Source organism: Garra rufa, chromosome 8, assembly GCF_049309525.1.
Source record: "Garra rufa chromosome 8, GarRuf1.0, whole genome shotgun sequence".
In the NCBI taxonomy this organism is placed as follows: Eukaryota; Metazoa; Chordata; class Actinopteri; order Cypriniformes; family Cyprinidae; genus Garra; species Garra rufa.
This window is the reverse complement of record NC_133368.1, coordinates 37,964,371-37,985,466: the sequence shown is the minus strand read 5'-3', so window position 1 is coordinate 37,985,466 and position 21,096 is coordinate 37,964,371. Positions and strand designations below refer to the sequence as shown.

General features: G+C 35.8%; 1 protein-coding gene across 1 annotated transcript in view; it reads right to left on the bottom strand.

Moving 5' to 3' along the window:
* Positions 1-17,383, bottom strand: part of satb2 (SATB homeobox 2) — a 47,040-nt gene extending 29,657 nt beyond the window's left edge. The window contains exons 1-3 of the mRNA XM_073845843.1: positions 17,047-17,383; positions 7,497-7,712; positions 3,108-3,290 (exon numbers count right to left, since the gene is read on the bottom strand). Coding sequence (XP_073701944.1) covers positions 3,108-3,290; positions 7,497-7,668 — 355 coding nt within the window. The 5' untranslated portion in view covers positions 7,669-7,712; positions 17,047-17,383. The remainder of the gene's footprint in view (positions 1-3,107; positions 3,291-7,496; positions 7,713-17,046) is intronic.
* Between the last annotated feature and the right edge of the window lie 3,713 nt (positions 17,384-21,096).

Here is a 21,096-nt window from a genome sequence, read left to right as displayed (position 1 = left end):
TTAAGCCAGAAATTATTCATTTAACATAAACGCTTGCTTTAAAAACAAAAAGTATTCATTTGAGAGGAGAGCTCTCCCTTTCTCCTTTTCTCTCTATTGCTCATTCTCTGCTCATTTTAGGAATATAGTGAAGTCAGTGCAGTGCTTCATAATGAGAGAATCTTGTTAGTATGTGTGAGCGAGTGTGGGAGTGCTTTTTTAACCGTATGCCACTCTTTTTATTTTATCTGGCCTCATCTGAACTGATCACTGTGAGGGTGTGTGGATTATATTGAGCCTAAACGGTTTGTTTTCCACTGCTGTCCTGTCCTCCTCTGTGTCCTTTTGATATTGTTTTGCGATTGTACAGAGGTGACCGCTTGTTTTTAGGGGAGTAGCGTCTGGGACTTCCTCACAGATGTGGCGCCATTGTGTGGGCCAGACAGGACTATTTTGCCTTTCCAATCATAATGCCGCTTCTATCAATTTGCATACTTGTTTAATTTTATAGCACATAACGGTATTTTTGGAGGTTACACAAATGGCTTGTGTGGGTAACATATTGATCTGTTTTTGGCTCTTCAAAGGAATCTCTAAAAGGCGCTTCGAGTGAATTTAAAGACACGCTGTTGACCTACGAGTGACTCATGTTTTTTTTTTTTTCTGTTTTTGTTACTGTGTATATTTAGTTGTCAAAAAAAGAGAAAGGATGCTTATTTAACATTATTTTTGATGAATAACAAGCTGCAGTCGTGCACAAACACAACCACGCAGCATTTAATTTTAAAAACTACAATCACTACAAAAACGTTGCAGACATTTCATCAGCCTGACTTAAATGATCATTTAATTAAAGGTTGAAATGTGGCCTTCAATTTTCCCTCTCTGTTTTCTGACAATACTCTCAATAAAACGCAGCACCGTCAAATCGCACAGCAAACTTCGTTCTAGTCAGACGGACAGAGCGTGAACTGCGAATACAAACACTGCATTAAAATAAGTTCACATAAATGCCACATGCTCAACCTGTGAAGTAAATCGTGATGTCTTTTGTTACCGCGGATCAACATGAAGTAATGACTGTTTTAAATTTTCTTCATACTTCACAGAATACAAGTAAACTCTCAATCTTCTGGGAGAAGACAATCATGTGTACAACAATAAAGTAAAGCATTATGTTGCTTCTTTGGCCCACATACTCATAAACATTCTCCATATACACACACAAACACACACCGAAAACGAACATGTACTATGGGAGCACAAAGATCTCGAGCAGACACAAACTTGCATTCCCACATGTTACCACATACGCACAAATACAGTTCACACGCATCTTTTTGTGACGTGAAAGTACCGCATTCTTTGCCTCGCCATTTCCTTTGTTCTTGTTTAATGAGATTTTCAGACTGTCTGTGATTCAGTTATGTTGAACAAATGCCCTTCCTCCTCAGTGTTCTCAGACACATTAGACCAAAACAGTATATCCTCCTGTCAACATCTCAACAGCCGGACCTCCTCTCTGTACTCTATGCCTCTCTAATCGGTCTAAACTGTAAAGGCATTGCGTACTAACGTATTGCTTATTGCATACTGTGCAATATAGACTGCACATTGCTTAACGTACTTAAAAGAGTATGTATTATGTAATGATTACCAAGGTTACTTTTTACGTTTCAGGCATCCAGTTATATCAGAAATAAATATGATTATTTTGCATTGTCATAACACTACAAAAAATGTAATTTCATTAACACGAATTAATGCATTAGGTATGAAAAACTAACAATAAACACAAGTTTTACAGCATTTACAAATTTAATTTCTAAAGACAAGGATTTCAAATAGAATACATTCTTATTAATGTATTATAAATTAACTTCTTATTTTATGTGCATTTTTTTTTTGAAAATAGTATGTATTATGGAAATAATAAAATACAGTGCTGTCAAATGATTAATCGTGATTAATCACATTCAAACTTTTTTTTTACATAATATATGTGTACTGTGTATATTTATGTATATATAAACACACATACAGTATATATTTAAAAATATATATGTTTAAAATTATTTAAAAATTATTTAAAAATATATGTATTTACATATATATATTTCTTTATTAATATAATTACTATTATATATAAATATATTTAATATATAAAGATAACATTCTTCTTAAATATATCCATATCCATGTGTGTATATTTATATATACATAATAAATATACGCAGTGCACACATATACATTATGTAAACAAAAACTTTTCATTTTGGATGTGATTAATTGTGATTAATCGCTACTTAAGCGCAAGCTGAATTAAATGTTTTTGGATATTTAATTGCATTTCATTTAATTTGCAATTAAATTGATATTTTGCAGTTTACATTTATCTTAAACTGAAGTACATTTTTATATATCATTTTATAATTCTATTGCCTTTGAAATATGGTTAAATATAGTGCAGAATGTACTGACAAGCATTTATGGTAAACTACAATATATTTTAATATAATTTAAAAAACAAAATTTTAAATGTAACATCAAATAAAACACTACAGATAAAATAAAATAAAAAATTGAATCAAGTACTTTGCTTTATGTTAACCAATAAGTGTGCTTATTTAAAGCACAACAAAAGATTATTAAAACTTAAAGATTTAAAATGTACTCACTTATAAATGTACTTTAAAGGAACTGTTTTATTTTGACATTATTACAAAGTACACTGTGTGCACTGTTGTAAAAGTGTACTTAAGTGCGTAGGGAAACAAAAAAAGTGTACTCTTTTTAAGTACATTTAAGTTATACACTCAAGAGTTTTATTTCCTTATAGATTATATTATTATTTTTTTTACTTTTTGGACTTTTTTACACTTTTAATACTTAAATTACACTACTAAGTGCACATTCAACACAATTTAGCACACTTCTTTTTTTAAAAGGGACATTTTAAAAAGGGCAGCTTGTAAAATTGGGATTAAATATTAAAAAATATCTGTCACACCTAAAATGGAAGGTCGAGGTCTATTTATTTTTTTATTAGTTTGTTTTTTCTGAAATTGAATATGTAAATATATCAACTGCTTTGAACTGCTTGAAGTCTGGGACAGTGTTGAACTCACCATGTGCCTGGGCTGCAGAACTGTGGGAGTAGCCGAGGGCGAGAAGTGCAGTCTCAACCAACTGTGTGAAAAGGATGTCTTTCCTGACCAACACGAACTCAGCATGTTCCTCCCGGCTCTCTCCATCTGATATCATCCCTCCGTCCACCTGCTCCACCACACAGAAGACTGGAATCATCAAACCTGAAATACAAGAGCAGTACGGCATAGAAAACATTAGAGACACAATGGTAAATAGAGAAGAGATGAATTACTAAATTAATATCTGTTAAAAAGAAAGTCCAGTGACCGAACTGATGGAAATCTGACTCATTTTCATACAATTTGGAAAAAATATTTCTATATAAATCTAATTTATAAACAAAAGCGTGGCACTGTTTTGAATAGTCGCCACGTGCTGTTCACAAGAGAAGTGTTTTCATTAGAAATCATTAATGATTAATAGGTTCATTACTTGCATTTGAATAAGGTGGCCAAGGTGGGTCAATCACTTGTCCCAGGTTTCCCAGCCCAATGCAAATAGTCAACACAAGCAAACCGTTCAGATTGTCTATCAAACCAGCTCCATTATACTTCATTAAAGCTATCATTTTTTTATGGTGCCTTCCTTTCGCTTTGTCAGGGCAGCTGAGCTGATAACTCCTCAAGCCAACGGACTGCGTGCTAACGGCAGGGTCACTTAATAAAATTAGTTGCATGAGCCTCCAACGGATATGCAAACCTTTCTGCCTTCAGTGTTTGAGGTTACGGCTCATTGCGCTGTAACTTAACACATTATTTTAGTAGTGTTGACTTTGTTAACATTTTAGTTAAAAACATTTATGATTAACCCGTAAAATATGTTGGCAAGTGATTCGGTGGGTACAGAGTCCCGTCTTTTAATGGGATGTCGAGATGCATAGTCATTCACGGCTTGTTGAGAAATAGTATGCAGTACCTAATGATGCCTGAAAACACACATCCCACCCAAGTTTCCTCTGGTTGATCTAGGTCTAACCTATCCTTTGTTTTATTTTTCAATTTCCCTGAAGTGCTCAAAAGCTGACTATTAATTAATACTCCTTAGAAATTATAGGCTGAAAGCATTAGGCAAAATCCCAGTTGTACTAATAAGAGCAGAGCAGCACACACACACACACACACAAGCACACTTCCATACAAATACATATACATTCACACACCGCTCCCCGAGCCCCTTGGTTTAATCAGTCAATTCCTATATTTCTATTTCCTTTCCATTAATCACCCTGGCTTCCAGTTCAGAATGCTCTTATGGAGTGAATTACAGGCCAGGGGCCGGTGCCAATTCAAGTAAGTGAATTTCCCCCAACAGGGAAATATAACTGTCAACACACAGCAGCTCCCAGCAGTCTTATTCTCTCTCTCTTTCTTCCGCTAACTCCCATGGGCTCATCCCTGTACCCTGCGTGAGCACGGTTTCATCATAAGATAACGGCATGTGTGTGAAGCCTGTGTCTGACTCATTTTGTGTGTGTGTTTCAGTGCTGTGCAAAGCTCACTCTGAGTAAGTCTTTGTGTCTCTTTGATTATCTGTTTTAGCGCGCATTAATGCCTGAATATTTCTTTTAGACTTATGCATGACATTTGTCGTTAGAGTTATAGACGTGTAAGCATTTCTGTGGACTGTATTGTTAACACAATCGCTGAATATTTGCTTTAAACTGTATGTAAAGGTGTGACACTGCTGTTGACTAAAGCAACAATATTAAATATTTCGTAATACAGCAGTAAATAACATACTGCATAAAAAAAAGAAAAAAAATTTATTAATTAAAGCAAAAATGCCCTATAAAATAAAACTAAACTTCCTAAAAAGGTAAAATACAAACGTAATTAAAGACATATTTTCTTAAACACCAGTCTTTACGCCTTACACAAATTTGCAAGCTAAATCATCTTGTTTTAGATAATTTAGCTGGAAAAAAATAAAGATTACAAGATGGCAAAAATGATTTTTAGCAATGCAGGCATGTGTCTGAGTGATTTTGAGTCCATGTCTCGTTCGTGTGTGGCCCACTCTTTAGTGTTCCATTGTGGTTTGGAGAAGACTGTTTCGAGACAACCTCTGATTAAAACTAACCATTTGGCCCATCTGCCAGTGCACAGGGAGAGAAAGCCCCGCTACTTTCCTCTTCTACCTATTCCAGACATTTTTTAAGAAATGTTTGTTGACTTAGATATTGTGTCAAATCAAATCTGCTTCAGAGGTGTACAGCAAGACACTCACGCATATACACAATCACGAACAAACACTCAGTATGTGCTGTTAAGGTTTTGGCCTCTAAAAATATCTAATCTATATCTGATATGTGGCTTTATGATTGGCTACACACATTGTTCACTGTCAAGGTGAATTACAGCTTAACCTTAGTGACATTTTAGCCCAATGTGAGAAAATATAACACTTTTGCTGCGCCTGTGTGTTACTGGACACATACTGCATGTTTGGTTGTAGAAAAATGTGTGACTGCTTTATTGTCAGGACCACATCATGTTAACTGCATGCGGGTCGTTGACACATTTGAAGCAGTAACAGCAGTATCTTGCAGTATGGTATGCTATACATCTAAAACTAGATGTACAATACACACATACACTATCGTTCAGAATTCTGGGATGGTATGATTAATTTTTCAGTTAAATTATTGAAAGAGGTCTCTTATGCTCACTAAGGCTGCATTTACACTAGCAGTCAAAAGTTTTTGAACAGTAAGATTTCACTGTTTTTTAAAGAAGCCAAGCCAGCATTTATTTGATCCAAAGTACAGCAAAAACAGTCAAATTTTTACTATTTAAAATAATTTTCAATTTGAATATAGTTTAAAATGTAATTTATTCCTGTGATTTCAAAGCTGAATTTTTAGAATCATTACTCCAGTGACATGATCCTTCAGAAATCATTTTAATATTCTAATTTGCTGCTCAAAAAAACATTTATTATTACTTTTCTAGTAAGTATGATGCAAGTCTCTATTTAAACACCAAATAAATAAACTTTGTGATTAAAATTTGTGATATCTTTTTTTTATTTAAACCTTGATGCTGACTTAAAAAAGTTCATGTCTGTGTTATGTGTCAGATACCCATGTGTAAAAACATATTTAAAGCCATTCAATAATCACATCTGCGACCACACAACGGTATGTGGCAATTCGTTAGGGTCACTATAATCAATATGACCCCCCTTCTGACACACGCTGCTGTTGCAGTCAATAACTGGCCAAGGGGAATAAATCAGGTCTACATGGTGGTACTTAATTCATTGATAGATTCACTTATAGTGGCCACAACACTCCTGTGAGCTGAACTACAGTAGTGTGTGGAATTAAATTGATCTGCATCATGCACTATGGGCAGCTCTTTTAATAATGTCAGATAATATTTAGAACGAGGTTAAATGCATAGCTAGATGTGCTGTTTTGATGTTTATTTTTTTATTTTCTATAACAATTATCTCACTAACATGCTAGTGTGTGGTCTTTCTCCATCATACACAACTAATAAAAGAGGAAAAACTATACACTACCAGTCAAACGTTTTTGAACAGTAAGATTTTTGATGTTATTTAAAGAAGGTTTTTCTGCTCACCAAGCCTGCATTTATTTAATCCAAAGTACAGCAAAAACAGTCAAATTTTGAAATATGTTCACTATTTAAAATAACTGTTTTCTATTTGGATATTTTTAAAATGTAATTTATTCCTGGGATTTCAAAGCAGAATTTTAAGCATCATTATTCCAGTCACATGATCCTTCAGAAATCATTCTAATATTCTGATTTGCTGCTCAAAAACATTTATTATTATAATTATTGTGTTGAATTATTTGTATGTTATTATTATGTTTCAGGTTTCTTTGATGAAAGAAAGACATTATAAAGGTCTTTTTTATCACTTTTGATCAATTTAAAGCATCCTTGCTAAATAGAAGTACTAATTTCTATAATTTCTTATAAAAAAAACATATATATATATATATATATATATATATATATATATATATATATATACACACACACACACACACACACACACACACACACTGACTTTAAGCTTTTAAATGGTATAGTGTGTAATGTTACAAAAGCTTTTTATGTTTTACTCAACTGTTTTAAATACTGATAATAATAATAGAAAATGTTTCTTGAACATCAAATCATCATATTAGATTTTTGAAGGATCATGACACTGAAGACCGGAGTAATGATGCTGAAAAAGTAGCTTTGATCACAGGAACAAATGACATTTTAAAATATATTCAAACAGTTATTTTAAATTGTACAAATAAATTAAAATTAAAAATCTCACTGTTCAAAAACTTTTAACTGGTAGTGTAAATGTCAGGACCATAAAGGTTGTGAGTGTCTTACCGCTGAGAGGTCTCTGTTGGGCTCCATTGTGGCGACTGCGGTGACCTGTGGGACTGCCGTTGAGTTCCAGACGGCCCATCTTCGGTGGGGGGCCGCCGATATCAGGACTGCTGCTCCCACGTCGCTCGGGGCTCTCCCGTAGACGAGGGCTTTCTCCTCCGCCACGCTCCATCCCCCTCCACACTACAGGGGGAACACCAGCCAGAGGATATGGACCTGAGACAAAGAGAGGGGGAAACAGAGACCTAATGAAAACAGAGCATCAGAATATCATAAACTGCATATTCAATAACAAAAATAATGAGTTGGAAAAACAATTTGTGACTTTGTGGGAGACTTTAAGGTCTTGAAAAAGGTGCACGTTAAAAAAAAAAAAAATGACCAAACATTGTGCCAATCACGTTTACACACTGACTGACTTTCGTCCGACATTAAAAAAATCGGATTGGGTAAATTTTCTGCATTTTTCGAACACGATAAAACACTTCTGACTCAGTGTGCAAGGACCATATTATATCATGACTTAATTTCATGACATAATAATACATAACAATACATTCAGTTTCTTTGTTTTTTTTTATATCATGGTATAATTTATTATATATATATATATATATATATATATATATATATATACACACACACACACACACACACACACACACACACACACACACACACACACACACACATATGTACACAAAGATATATAAATCATAAATATTAAATATAACATAATCCAAAAAACTCTTCTGATTGTTGCGTTCTCATCATGACCAAGATAATTTGTAATTTGGATCCAATCCTAAAGCGAATCAATTATTATAAAACTGGGAAAACTGAGATTTGAAAAAAGTTATCAATTCTCAAAGGTCTTAATTGATGCAGAACTTAATTCAAATTACAATATATTTTGCATTTTTCTCTTAAATCAAAGGATTCCCTGTTGTTGACTCTTACACACAAACCAAACAACTGGCACTACCAGACAACAACACAATGACATCAAACTCTATATCCTAAAATACAGAGAATTGCTTAAGAGGACGCTGGCATCTTATCAACACTATCAGCAAACAGAAAAGCTGAGGCCCAGTGTCCCGTTCTGCTCCAGTGTCTATGGGGAATGTAAACTAATGTGTATATGCATTTATATGTGCATGTGTAGCCAAAATGATAGACCTCTAGGCAAACATACTATACGAAAGCAAAGATGCTTAAAGTCTTTTTATGGATTAAGCTACTTTAAGTTGTACAAATGATATCTATGTCTGCATGAATGCAAATACAGTATTTCTGAATGCACATGGATGTCTGTACACATTCATCTGAGCAAAGGAGGTCCGTGGGGGCAACTTTCAGAGGTCTTGGTTTTTCAGCCAAACCTCTAATATTGGTAATGTCCATCAGAGTCAGTGCCAGGCTGTACTGAGTCCATGCCAAATATAAAGACTAGGAACACACTCCCTAGTGGAGCATTTTGATTTGCATATCACTTCCTGAATACAGAGGGATACTAATGGATAGACAGATGTATAGATAGATAGACAGACAGACAGAGTTTCAGTGTCCACCCTCTTTGCTGTTCTTCTCACAGTGGTTATGCAAAAAACATCATTCTTTTCTCTGGCCCTGACGAGAAAAACATCATCATGGAACATAAAAAAGTCCAAAGAGAATTACAAGCTGGAGCTAAATTTTCAAAATGAATAATAAATTAAAAACATTAGCCTCTGCGTGATTAAAAACCTAACGCGGGTCCAGAAATCAAGTGTCTGAATTCTTTAGAGTTTAATAAGCGGGTGGGAGGAAAAACACTTTAAGAGCATTTGAATGGAAAGAAATGTGTTGGTGTGCTGCTGAGGGAACAAGAACTGATGGTCCACACTGTATTTACACACACACACACACACACACACAAAGAGGAAAGAGATTTACAGAGCCTTTGAGACAGTTTAATAGAGCTCAAGTGTGAACAATACACTACAACAATGGACATGCATGCTTATGAAAACACTCGCATGTATATACAAAATTAATAGCACCCATTAAATGCAGCTTTCCAATTAAAACTGATATTCCCCTGGTGTACATGCAGCTATTACGTCTCATTTCTTTTGAGCTTGTCATGTCTTAAATGGCACAAAGTTTGAAAACACTGCACCTCAGAAACAATAGAGGATAAGGTTCTAAAATATAACAGATACAATCCACTGCTATGTTTAAAGTCATTGGGATCCGCTTTAACTGTATGAGACGAACAGATCTGCTTTTAATTAACAGCTCGTCTACGATGCGGGCTTGCCCATTAGACTTGCAGTCCCAGGGGTAAAATAAAATCTCTTCACAAAAAGTGTCTTGAGATGTTTCAGATACTTGCACGGAACCGAGCGAGAAATCTGAAGGATGAAACCGCAAACGGACACAATGCCCATTGTACTTGATGCACTCGTTAAGAGCTTTTCATCTGTTTGCCTAAAAGTCGCACTGTTTTACCAACCCCTAAAGTCTTTATCTGGAGCTGATGGGATGTGTTGTTCCTTCCTTCACTAGGCTTCACAGGTCCAAACCTGCCTGATTTTAATGAGTCTTCCGATCCCAATCAAGAGCTTGTCTGAATCTCTTCTCCCATCTCTATGCTAATCTCTCTCGCTCACGCTTTCTCTATCATTCTGATCCTCCTCCACCCCAGCAAATATTTGATGGGGAGATAAAACCAGCTCCAGTGTGTCTGCCCACTCACGTATTAAGATGGCAGTGGCTATGGAAAGATGGTGCTGTAAAAGTTTCTTCTGGTCAATACACACCTGCTGTAACAAATCAATACTGTACAAGCCTACTGAAGAGGTACGCTTATAGTTATGATAGACTACTTCGGAAACTTTTGCAACAAACTACTGTGATTCAAGGTTTTGGAATTCATGAACTCAAATGCGAGGTGAAAGAGATTGTGTGATTATGCTGGTAAAAGCTCTGTAATTCAGCACCGCAAGATCTCATCCAGATTTTGCTGAGCTAATGGGGAGATGGTTTAATCAAAGCTTTTTCAACAGAGAATGTAGATTGTAAATATAAATGACTAATTTATTTATTTCTAAAATTGAACATTATGATATCATAAAGGATAAATATGACCCTGGGCCACAAAACCAGTCATAAGGCTCCATTTTTGGAAATTGAGATTTATACATCATCTGAAAGGACAATATTTGACAGATGTCTATGGGTGCAAATAAAAAAATCTAAATTATTGAGAAAATCACCTTTAAAGTTGGCCAAAAGTTCTTGCATATTATCAATCAAAAATTAAGGTTTGATATATTTACGGTAGGAAATTTACTAAATATATTTATGGAACATGATCTTTACTTAATATCCTAATGTTTTTTGGCATAAAAGAGAAATTGATCATTTTGACCCATACAATGTATTTTTGGCTATATACAAATATACCTATTCTACTTAAGACTGGTTTTGTGGTCCAGGGTCAAAAATGGGAATGCTAATAATAAAAGAACACCTTTTTATATTAATAAAAGGCACTGTAATTTAAATTTATATTCATTGGAGGAATTACATTAGGTTTTTAAAGGAAAAGTTCACCCAAAAATAAACATTGTTATCATGTACTCACCCTCATGTTGTTCCAAACATGACTTATGACTTTTTTTTATGTTCCACAGAAGGAAGAAAGTCATACACGTTTGGAACAAGAAGAAGATACATAAATGATGACAGAGTTAAATTTTTAGGTGAACTATTAAATTTACAGTCATCATAAAATTGTGATTGGTCTTGCAACTAGTCCTGTCCTGTCCTTGCAACTAGTTGAAAATAGAGATAAAAGTCTAATCAGTGTTAGACTTTATTAAGAAGTTATCAAGAACAATCAACAAGATTATGAAGATAAGAAAAAATGAAAGCAAGATCTTGATTCGAGATTAAGAAATTGCTTACAGTAAGGTGATTAATAGCTGGAAGCACTATGAAAAGGTTATAGTGTACAAAATAGTACAGCTATTACAAATGAGCAGTTTTTGAATGCTAATAAAATGCATGCATACTAACCAGTCCGCCTGACAAATGACTCACAACATGGAACTGAAAGATACACAGCACCTTACATTTCAGAGTCGTACCAATAGGTATTCACAACCAGATACACGGTTCCATTTTTATTTGTAATGCTTGCAGCCACACATTACAAACATAACTAATGACTGTTATGTTTAGGGGTAGATGAGAGAAGCCAGACGAGGGAGTGGAACAGAACTCCGATCCCATGAGACTCAAATTTCCAAACTACGACGACCACACTGCAGAGACTCTCTCCTAAGCATGCGATATACATTTTCTGCTAACCTTCCTCTCCCCTCCACATTGCACTCTTTTCTTTGGCAATGAGCGTGGCCTCTGCCAGTTGTACCACACACAGGAAACTGAGGGCAGTAAACGACACACTACTGATCTGACTATGCTCACACTGTCAGTCAGTATACACAGCGAAGAGAACGATATTGAGAGAAAAGGCAGAAGGCTGGGGAAAAGAGAAGGAGAACTGCTGACTACAAGGATGACATAAAAAGCAGTTTCACAAATTAGGTATGGAAAAGACTGTTTGGCAGGACAAGAGTGTCCGATTTCTTGCTCGTTTCCAACTCAGAGTAATAAAAGCCCTTTTACCCGACAACAGTTAATAACAACTAATAGCGACACGCATGCAAATGAGCGATGAGATAAAGACGTGTGTTGTTGAGAACCCGGTGGTATCGTGGTATCTTTGTGTTGACGACATGTTAAGGCGTTAACCTTATTGACCAGGGAACAGGGCTGTGATACTCATTTATTGCAGGGTTATTAAAGCATCGGCTCAGTCAGGGTACAGATAAAGCAGGTGAAGATGGTTGAGGGATTCGTATTGAAGGCCCCTCGGTGTCTCACAGGTGTGTGCGTTGGGAAGGGAAGAATAGATAGATAGCAGCTTATCACCCATGAATTTGATGGCAGATCAAACTGTAACCAAGACAGACGATTACACTGGAAATATACATAGTAAGACAAGCTCGATACTGGGGCTTCCTTGGATGTAGGTGTAAATATATATATATATACATGTGCATATATGTATATAATCTCCTATGAATATATGAAATAAAATAAACACTTGACATTGAGGCCGTGAGACGTACATTAGCAGTAAAGTCATGTCATGTTAGATGAGTGTTCATGTGTTATTACTGAATTGAGAAAAGGTAACAAGCACAGCTGTCATAATGTGGGGGAGTGAGTAAATGTACTGGACGTGTGCGGAGAATATGTCGATTCAGATACGAAGAGAGGGCACACCAGATCTTCTGGAAAACACGTTTAGTTTGCTAATAAACATCTTAGACAGTAAAAGATAAAGAGTGAGCAGCAGTTTATTATGTTCTCCCTAAATCTCTTGCTATCTGACTCGCACATAGACAAAAACGGACAAACACAAGTGTACACAAACACTCAACACACAGAAACCACAGAGCAGGCTCACTGCTCTGACACTTCCAGGGACCACACATTGACTCACAAAAATCACACATGGTAGACTACACTGAGCAGGGCTATAAAACACACATGAACACACATACACACACACACGGTGTCGGTGACTGCGGTCTGGATTTAGGTATGTAGTGTTAAATGGTTTGATAATGTATATAAAAATATGGAGGTTAGCTGTCCCACAGGGAAGGTGTCACGTTGAATATGTCTCAGTCAAAAATTAGGTTTACAAAAATGTGACTTTTCTAGCACTTTTATAAGGTTTTAAACACCTACTTCAAAACCTTTCTGAATTAGAATATTTTGGTGAATTCAATCCTCTAAGCTAAGCTTTGAAATAGCTTTTGATACACACAATAATACCATGCTTGCATAATGACTACATAATGACAGATTTTATGTAAAAGGCTGAACTGTGCCCTCGGGACTAATAAGTTGTCATGTAAAATAAAAATAAAAACAAAAATGTTTGTTGGCCAAAACAATACCTTGATGTTTTCATAACGTGCATTTTACATTTTACTGTTTGAATTAAACGAAAACGTTAGCTGATAGGGTGCTTAATATTAGATTTAACTGTGACAGCTTACCCACATAAGCTGCCTGATCGGTAGCTTTCCATGGGCAATAACGATCGAAATAATAGCGTTTCTCCTAGCCAAGACTTGATATATAGGCAATCCAGTTATTTTTCAAATTGACTTTAAAAAATAATCTAGGCTAAAAAAAATTAATAAAGAGAAAAAAATTTGTATTTATTTATTTATTTTTAAATAATACTATTGTTAAAATTATTATAAATGATCAAATTAGAAGGAATCGCGACCAAATGCAAGGTAGCAGGCCTTGACGTGCTATTTGCGGCGAATTAATATTTAGGCCTATTGTACTAAACGAATATTTCTGGTCCAGCGAGCTGGTCGGTCGGTAGAGTGTTCCAGTCCTGCTAAGATACTCAATATACAGCAATGACACAAGCACCTGTTAACCTCACGAATGCCTACATCTGTGAATCACTGTGCGGAACCCCCAGGCCGGTTTGGTCAGTCAGGGACCGTATCTTCCAGCGGAAGAATGACTTTCAAGAATTTGCATAATAAATAATGCTTTATGGAAATTGAATGAAAATCAGTATTATGAAGTAACCTATTTATAAAAGCAGTAACGCAATGCTATATTGTAAATGCATGCTCAAGAGGTTGCTCGCTGCGTGAAAGCCATTCTTTTATTTAATTTTTATTCCGACCTTTCTTACCTAAAAACGGTTCCCGCCTTGCATACGGATATAACGACAAGTGTCTTTTGTATTAAACCAAATAATTAACAGGTATTGTAAGTATAGGCTGAAGTAAAAATGATTTGGCGCTGAACTCTCCCTGAAGTGCCTGAAGGTAGGGCTGGAGAAAACATGCCGTGAATAAATGCTGGATTTGATCCATTTTGATGGGCTCCCCAAAGCGCGAGATTAAAGTATCCTCAGAGGCTTCCATCTATTGCAAAATTACTGAGACGTATAGAGCCTCTCTGTTACGGAGACTAATTAACGTTTTGTTTTTCCTTTTGGTCCTGGTTAAGAAAACGTCTCCGCTGGCTATGGGGGCCAAGTTTGTGCAAATGAATAATGGATACATCAATGTAACTTTAAAAAGAAACAGAATGATCTCTACCGCTGATGGCAGCTATATAGCAACCATACCTCCCTCTTGCACAGGCATGATTTTGTGAGTGACTCTTCAAATACATTGCTGTAAAGTTTTAAAGTGATGTATACATAACTCGGAGTTTGAACTGACAGGGGAAAAAATATCGCATGTAATATAATAACAAATCATGTGCACTCGGCATGTGTTTTTTCTTGTTTTAATTTAGCTATTTACTTCAGAGTTCAGAGTCTAATAAGAGTACAACTGTCTTCTGGATTGTGGTTCCATTTCCATGTAATGTGTATTGTTTTCGACAACAGAGGGATAGCGATTTCATTACTTAATTCTGAGTGTGTTTTTCTTTCTCTTTTTTTGGCTTCAAGCAAAGACGATTTGGTTAACTTCCATCATTCTTATATTAAAGAGAAATCCACGGGTTCTGTAAGAAAAAGGGCTCACTGTCTTTCACTTCAAAGATTTGTACTCTTAAAGAGGAACATTGTGCGTTCTGATAGTGGAAAAACAGAGACATGAGATCTGACTTTTCACCAACACTTTTGCACCCAAATAATTCAGACTACCTGCTGCAGACGCAGATCACAGGTTTATTTCGTCGCATTGCATTAAATATCTTAAAACGATCAGCTGTTAATTAAAAATGCATTACCTGGTTGTCCTATTCTGATTTATTATGTGCTGCATGTCTGTGTTAGATTTCTTAATCTTAAACAACTGTCTTTATAGAGTTTTCAGACGGGCTTTAAAAACATATATTCTAATTACAATTAAAAATAAATGCTAAATGTAATTTAATCGAATTTTGATTTAATCGAAACAGAAGAGTGTAACAATAATTTTCGTTGAATAAAATAATCTTAATACCATGCCCGATCTTTTGCTTCAGGTTCCCTTTATAAAAGCTGTTTCTCCTTATAAAAAAAAATAAAAAATAAATATTCAATTAACAGTTGTTAAACAGCGCGAGGTACCTAAAACAAAAAGTACGGGGTTTTACAAAACATGTACCATTAGCGAAATATCGTCCGGCTTTTAATGTACTTTTAATGCATGCTATCATTTTGAAAACCTTCTTAAACAACAGGAAAAAAACAGCAATGCAATAACAATATTGTTAAACGAAAAAGAAAAGTTTCCGGGTAAACAAACCATGAGCGTCAATTTCTCAAGGCTGAAAATTATTTGACACATTAATAGCTTTGTTTTTGTTTTAGTCTTCATTTATTTTACAAAATTATGCAAGCATAATATAACATTTTCGAGTCTTGGATTTCTCTCCTAGACTTAAAAAAGAAAAAAATAGGCTCTCAAATACAAAAAATAAGTCTGAAAATGCCAATTACATACACACACGAACACGCACCCACACACACACACACACACACACACACACACACACACACACGACCTGAGGGCGAGGAGACCACAGACATAAAAGTCAAACACGTGTGAAGCTAAACTTGAGGCCTAAGCTTGTTGGGGCTGAAGTAAAAACAGAATTACCCATTAAAAATGCTTTCCGAATATCTAATAATTTGACATTACTTCGCTAGCTTTTTTATTTGTAAAACTGTAAATTAAAAATCTTAACAATTTTTAAACCAGCTCAACCTCAAGGCCTATAAACGCTTTAAAAAACACTCTCGTCAGTGAAGACTAATAATTCCTCAGAGAATATCGACAGGTTTATTAAATTAATGGTTTCACTTTAACCGAATATGCAAATTGATATACTTTCTTCAAAGAAAACGTCATTGTTCAAATTTTCCACACGATCGACAGTGCACAAGGTGCATGAAGCTGGTGCTCTTGCTCTGAACTTTCCTGAGCTTCTAATTAATTAAACGTAATTGCATGACGCTATTGTTCATGTTTTGCAATTATATTTGAAATTAAACTTATACAGAAACAAAAAATTAAGTACTATTATTGGGCTGTTTAATAAAAGCATCAATATTCTGGTGAATATCAAAAAAGTGAAACATCTCCCTCTTGTCCGCTGCATTCTGCATTTTACTTTTTTTAACTTCAGTCACTCTCCATGCTACGTTTTATAACTTTCAGCAACATTATTTATTTACTAAAGTGAGAAAGGTGTTGCACTTGAAGTACGCTGCAAGTGGGAATATGTAAAACATCCATGGCCTTCTAAACTGCTTAATGGGCCTACATATATTTTCTTTTTAAAGGCCTCAACGAATTTAATCTTTATGTTCAAACACAACATTAATGTTCATCTGTACTCATAATAGATCGATTTGAAACGCTACTTGTTGTTACAGTAGCAGTTAACATGAACGTGAAACATCGGATGAAAGAAGACTAAAGTTATTTTCTGTTGCACTTACTGCTTATGGCGTGTCGGTACCTCGGTTGGCCGTTGAGAGGGCTCTGTCCATTGATTAAAAGTATTGAATCCAGGGCTGGGCTTCTCGCTGCCTCGCGGAGGACTGAATACGCTCGGGTTCGGTGTTGGACACTTGGGCTCCGTGCACTGTGCGCTGTGACTGAGCCACTGGAACTGAGAGACTCCGAGCTGAGGGGTACAGGTAGCAGGAGATAGACAGCATGAAGAGAGAGAGAGCGCAAGAGAGAAAGAGAGAGAGAGGACAGTGCACGAGATTGAACACAGCACAGAGATCCGAGAAGTTCCGAGAAGCGACCGACGACAGTCTCTCCGGCAGTACAGAATCTTGCTCACCGTTTACCGCGAGTTTGAGTCACGAGTGTCCGTGGCAGAACTGAAAATCTCAGCAGCGGGCACAAAGAGAGCATCAAGATCTAAAAGCGTCCATCTATGTTGCTGCATGCACACAAAGAGAAACCAAGCTAAAACAGACGTCAAGTGTCTGCTCTGTGCGATGCGGACATTACCTATTACAGCGGCGCAAAATCTCAAGAGCAACAATGTGAGTGTGTCACTTTCAATCTCTCCCTTGCGCGGCGAGCGGACTGACGGAGAGCCGAGAGAGGAGTGGGGAGTGGGAGGGGAGGAGGACTGGAGAGCAAACGTGGAAGTGTGACAGGGAGGGAGGGAGGGAGGGACGGGGCTGTCCAAGGTAAGTAATTAATGCATTCCATGTATAAGTTATCAATAAAGCGACTTGGTTGAACTTCTGTTTAGCTTCTTAGTTTGACTTCTGTTTTTCAGCAATTATTTATTTCATTATTTTGGTGCTGCCTGTGTTGACATCCGTTTTAAAAGCTATAATTTTAGTTCAACCGTTAGCTCGCATTTCTATTGAGAAGCTGTTTCAGATCAACTGCACACCGGCATCTCTTTCCAATGCATTTTACGCGAACTCTCGCATCGCTGTGCTGTAAATGTTCACTTGTTAAACCGAATGAAATGATGACTGATCTGCTCGACAGACGTTAAACAGTGATAAGAACTTACAATATCTTCTACACGTGTGGATTCGTGGGTTAATGTTAAAACGGATAATGGAAAAATCTTGTTTGGAAATGATAGACGAGACACTTTCACGTGAACACCGACTACTTAAAATGCAGCTAATTTAGTTTCTGTGTCGATAGCGGAGTTGTTATTGTTTTAAAGGAATCAGCTTCTAATGGCTGATTTCTCTATCATAGCACATTGAAAGTGACAGACTCATCTTTGGTGGTCCTAAATCGAGAGGACAACTGACAAGAGCACAGATGACACAATCATAACAAGCCGTAAGCTATAAAAACATTTTCTAGACTGTGAAACGGTTTGTGATGTGCACTGGAAACCGTGGTGTCCAAGAGAAACGTGCAATACTATAACACGAGGGAAAAAAGAGCATGGTGCATGTCGAAACCTAATGTTTTTGTGTGTCTCTGTCTTCATTTGTTTTTTACCACTTACAAGCTGTCAAAGCTGAACTTGAAAACTTCTCGACAATATAGTTCCTAAACAGATCTTCCACAACAACAGTTTGTTCATTTCTACAACTTTGGCCTCAGCTGTGGTTTCAGATAGCTAAAGCCACATGAAGATGAAAATGCATGCATACATTTAGATTTACAGGTATTATATGTTTGTACGAAAAGAAGCTTACCTTTGTGATGGTTTAATGAGAACTCATTAACTGCACAATGGTGTGTGCTGTTGGCTGCTCTGCTGCTTTGAGACACTCTGGGGTGTGTGAGTGAACGCTGGCTGATTCTCCAACCTCATTCGTCACTATTATAATACAAGATAATGATCACGGTGATGATGGTGTTGCAGCGTTGCGTGACAGGTAAAATGCAAAATGGAATTGTGTTGTTAATACGGACTAAATAACGCAGTCGACCAACCTATACCATGTAGAACTTGAAATTCTGGTGTCTGCTGATCTGAATGAAGCCATACTAAATAAATTCAAATATTAGTTGGATGATCACTTCTTAACTGTGCTCCTCGTTGAATTTGACAGAACGCAGTTACGAATAAAATATAAAGTGCAGCATTATGCCTGTTCATCTCATGTAAACTTGAATAGGTAAGTGTAGTTGTTCCTATTTGGATGTATAGTGGCATACAAGTTGATGGTCACTGACAGAATGAAAACATCTACAAGAATGTTCCCATCAGCTAAAGTTTTGCTCGTTTCAGCATCATGCTCTTTTACTTTGACAACTCTACTAACCAAATATAACATTTGTGGTAGAAAATACGAATAATTCGTTAAATTAACACACATTTATATTACTATTATAAAACAGAAAACAAAATTTAAACATCTATCAATATTATTATTATTACTGTAGCTCTGCGATTATATACGTCTCGTTCTCTTTAGCATAAAAAACGCACATTTTAAGCCTTTGGAATTTTCAAAGAGACAAACAAAGATCCAATCGAAATTATTAACACATTTATAATCTAAATATTTGTGTTAATATTTGAATCCAAAATTATTAGATCGTTGTTCGTTATATCTTACATGTTCAATAAAAATCATAAACACAGGCTACCCTGAAATGACGGAGCGCGCGCTTTCTCTCACTTTCTCTGTAGGTGAATATAGTTTCTGTTGGTGTTTGAATGCAAAGTGAAACTCTGTATTTCGTAAATCCGACGTCCTTGAGAAATGTTATATTTTTTTTCGCCAGGGCTACATAACCCCAGATTTACAAATGAGTAAAAAAAAAATAACTATAGCATTAATTGAATAATTGAACAGATAGATAGATAGATAGATAGATAGATAGATAGATAGATAGATAGATAGATAGATAGATAGATAGATAGATAGAAAATATTATTATTACTTATTATTTGACCCACATATAAACTGTATAATAGTGTATTATATTCGTATTTTACATTATATTGGTAAAAATATATCGAAATATGTTAATGATCAATTATGCTCTGTGCATATTCATATTAATTTTATTTTGTATAAACATTACAAAAACAGTAATAATTTGCTGTTGCATTTCTCCCCATAGAAGAACATGGACACACTCTTGAACATCACACCAAATGAACATTACTGTGGTATATTTGTCGTGAAGAATGTTTCTCTAATTAATGTGAACTTTTTGCACGCTAAAGCTTGGTGTCTCAGGCAGATCTAAATTATTGAGCTCTGGGTTTGGAACCTTTTTTGAGCATCTTTCTTACGGTCCCCATGAGCTCTCCCTTTTCCATTTCTTGGGTAATAGGGATCTAAAATTAGCTGACTACTTGGAGTCAAAACAACATTCAAGCAGAAAGAGTCAAATCGTGAAACAATTAAAAATATATATGCCTGAGACTTCAGAAATAAGAAAACAATTCATTTTGAGAAAGTAAATAATTGAAAAGATTCCATTTTCCCGACGAATGCGTAAAACAAGACAATTATTACGTGGATTTTTGCAACGCGCAGAGCTACTGTCTCCAAGCAAACTACTGAAATATATTGAATACACTTTCGATCGATTTAACAATGTTTTTTAAAAATACGAGGTCATTAATAAAAAAATGTCTGATATACCATTTTCGTCCTAATAACGTCCCAGAAATGTAGGCTACTAATGAATTAAAAATGGGGAAGCCCTAAAATTACAAAAATGTTTATGGCTAGTTTACGCAGATCCACAGTGAAAGTCTCATTTAAAATCAATGAAGAAAATAACTAGACCAGCTTTATACAAAAAATAAAGTAGTCTAAAATAGTCTAAAATGTGAAAGTAGGCCATCTAAACGATTTACACAAACTTCACCTGACAAAAGCCAACATCAGCATAATGTCGATTCACAAATGTAAGTCGTTTTGTATGAGTTAGGCTATGTCTGTGCTGAAAAGGGGATCGTGCCTTCAGGTCATTGCTGATTACCCTGACTGGTCTCTGAATAGTAAATGTGGAACTAGCATCGTCTAGTGGACAGAATCAAAACTACGCCTCCAACGGTGATTCCAGACACAAGTGTAGTT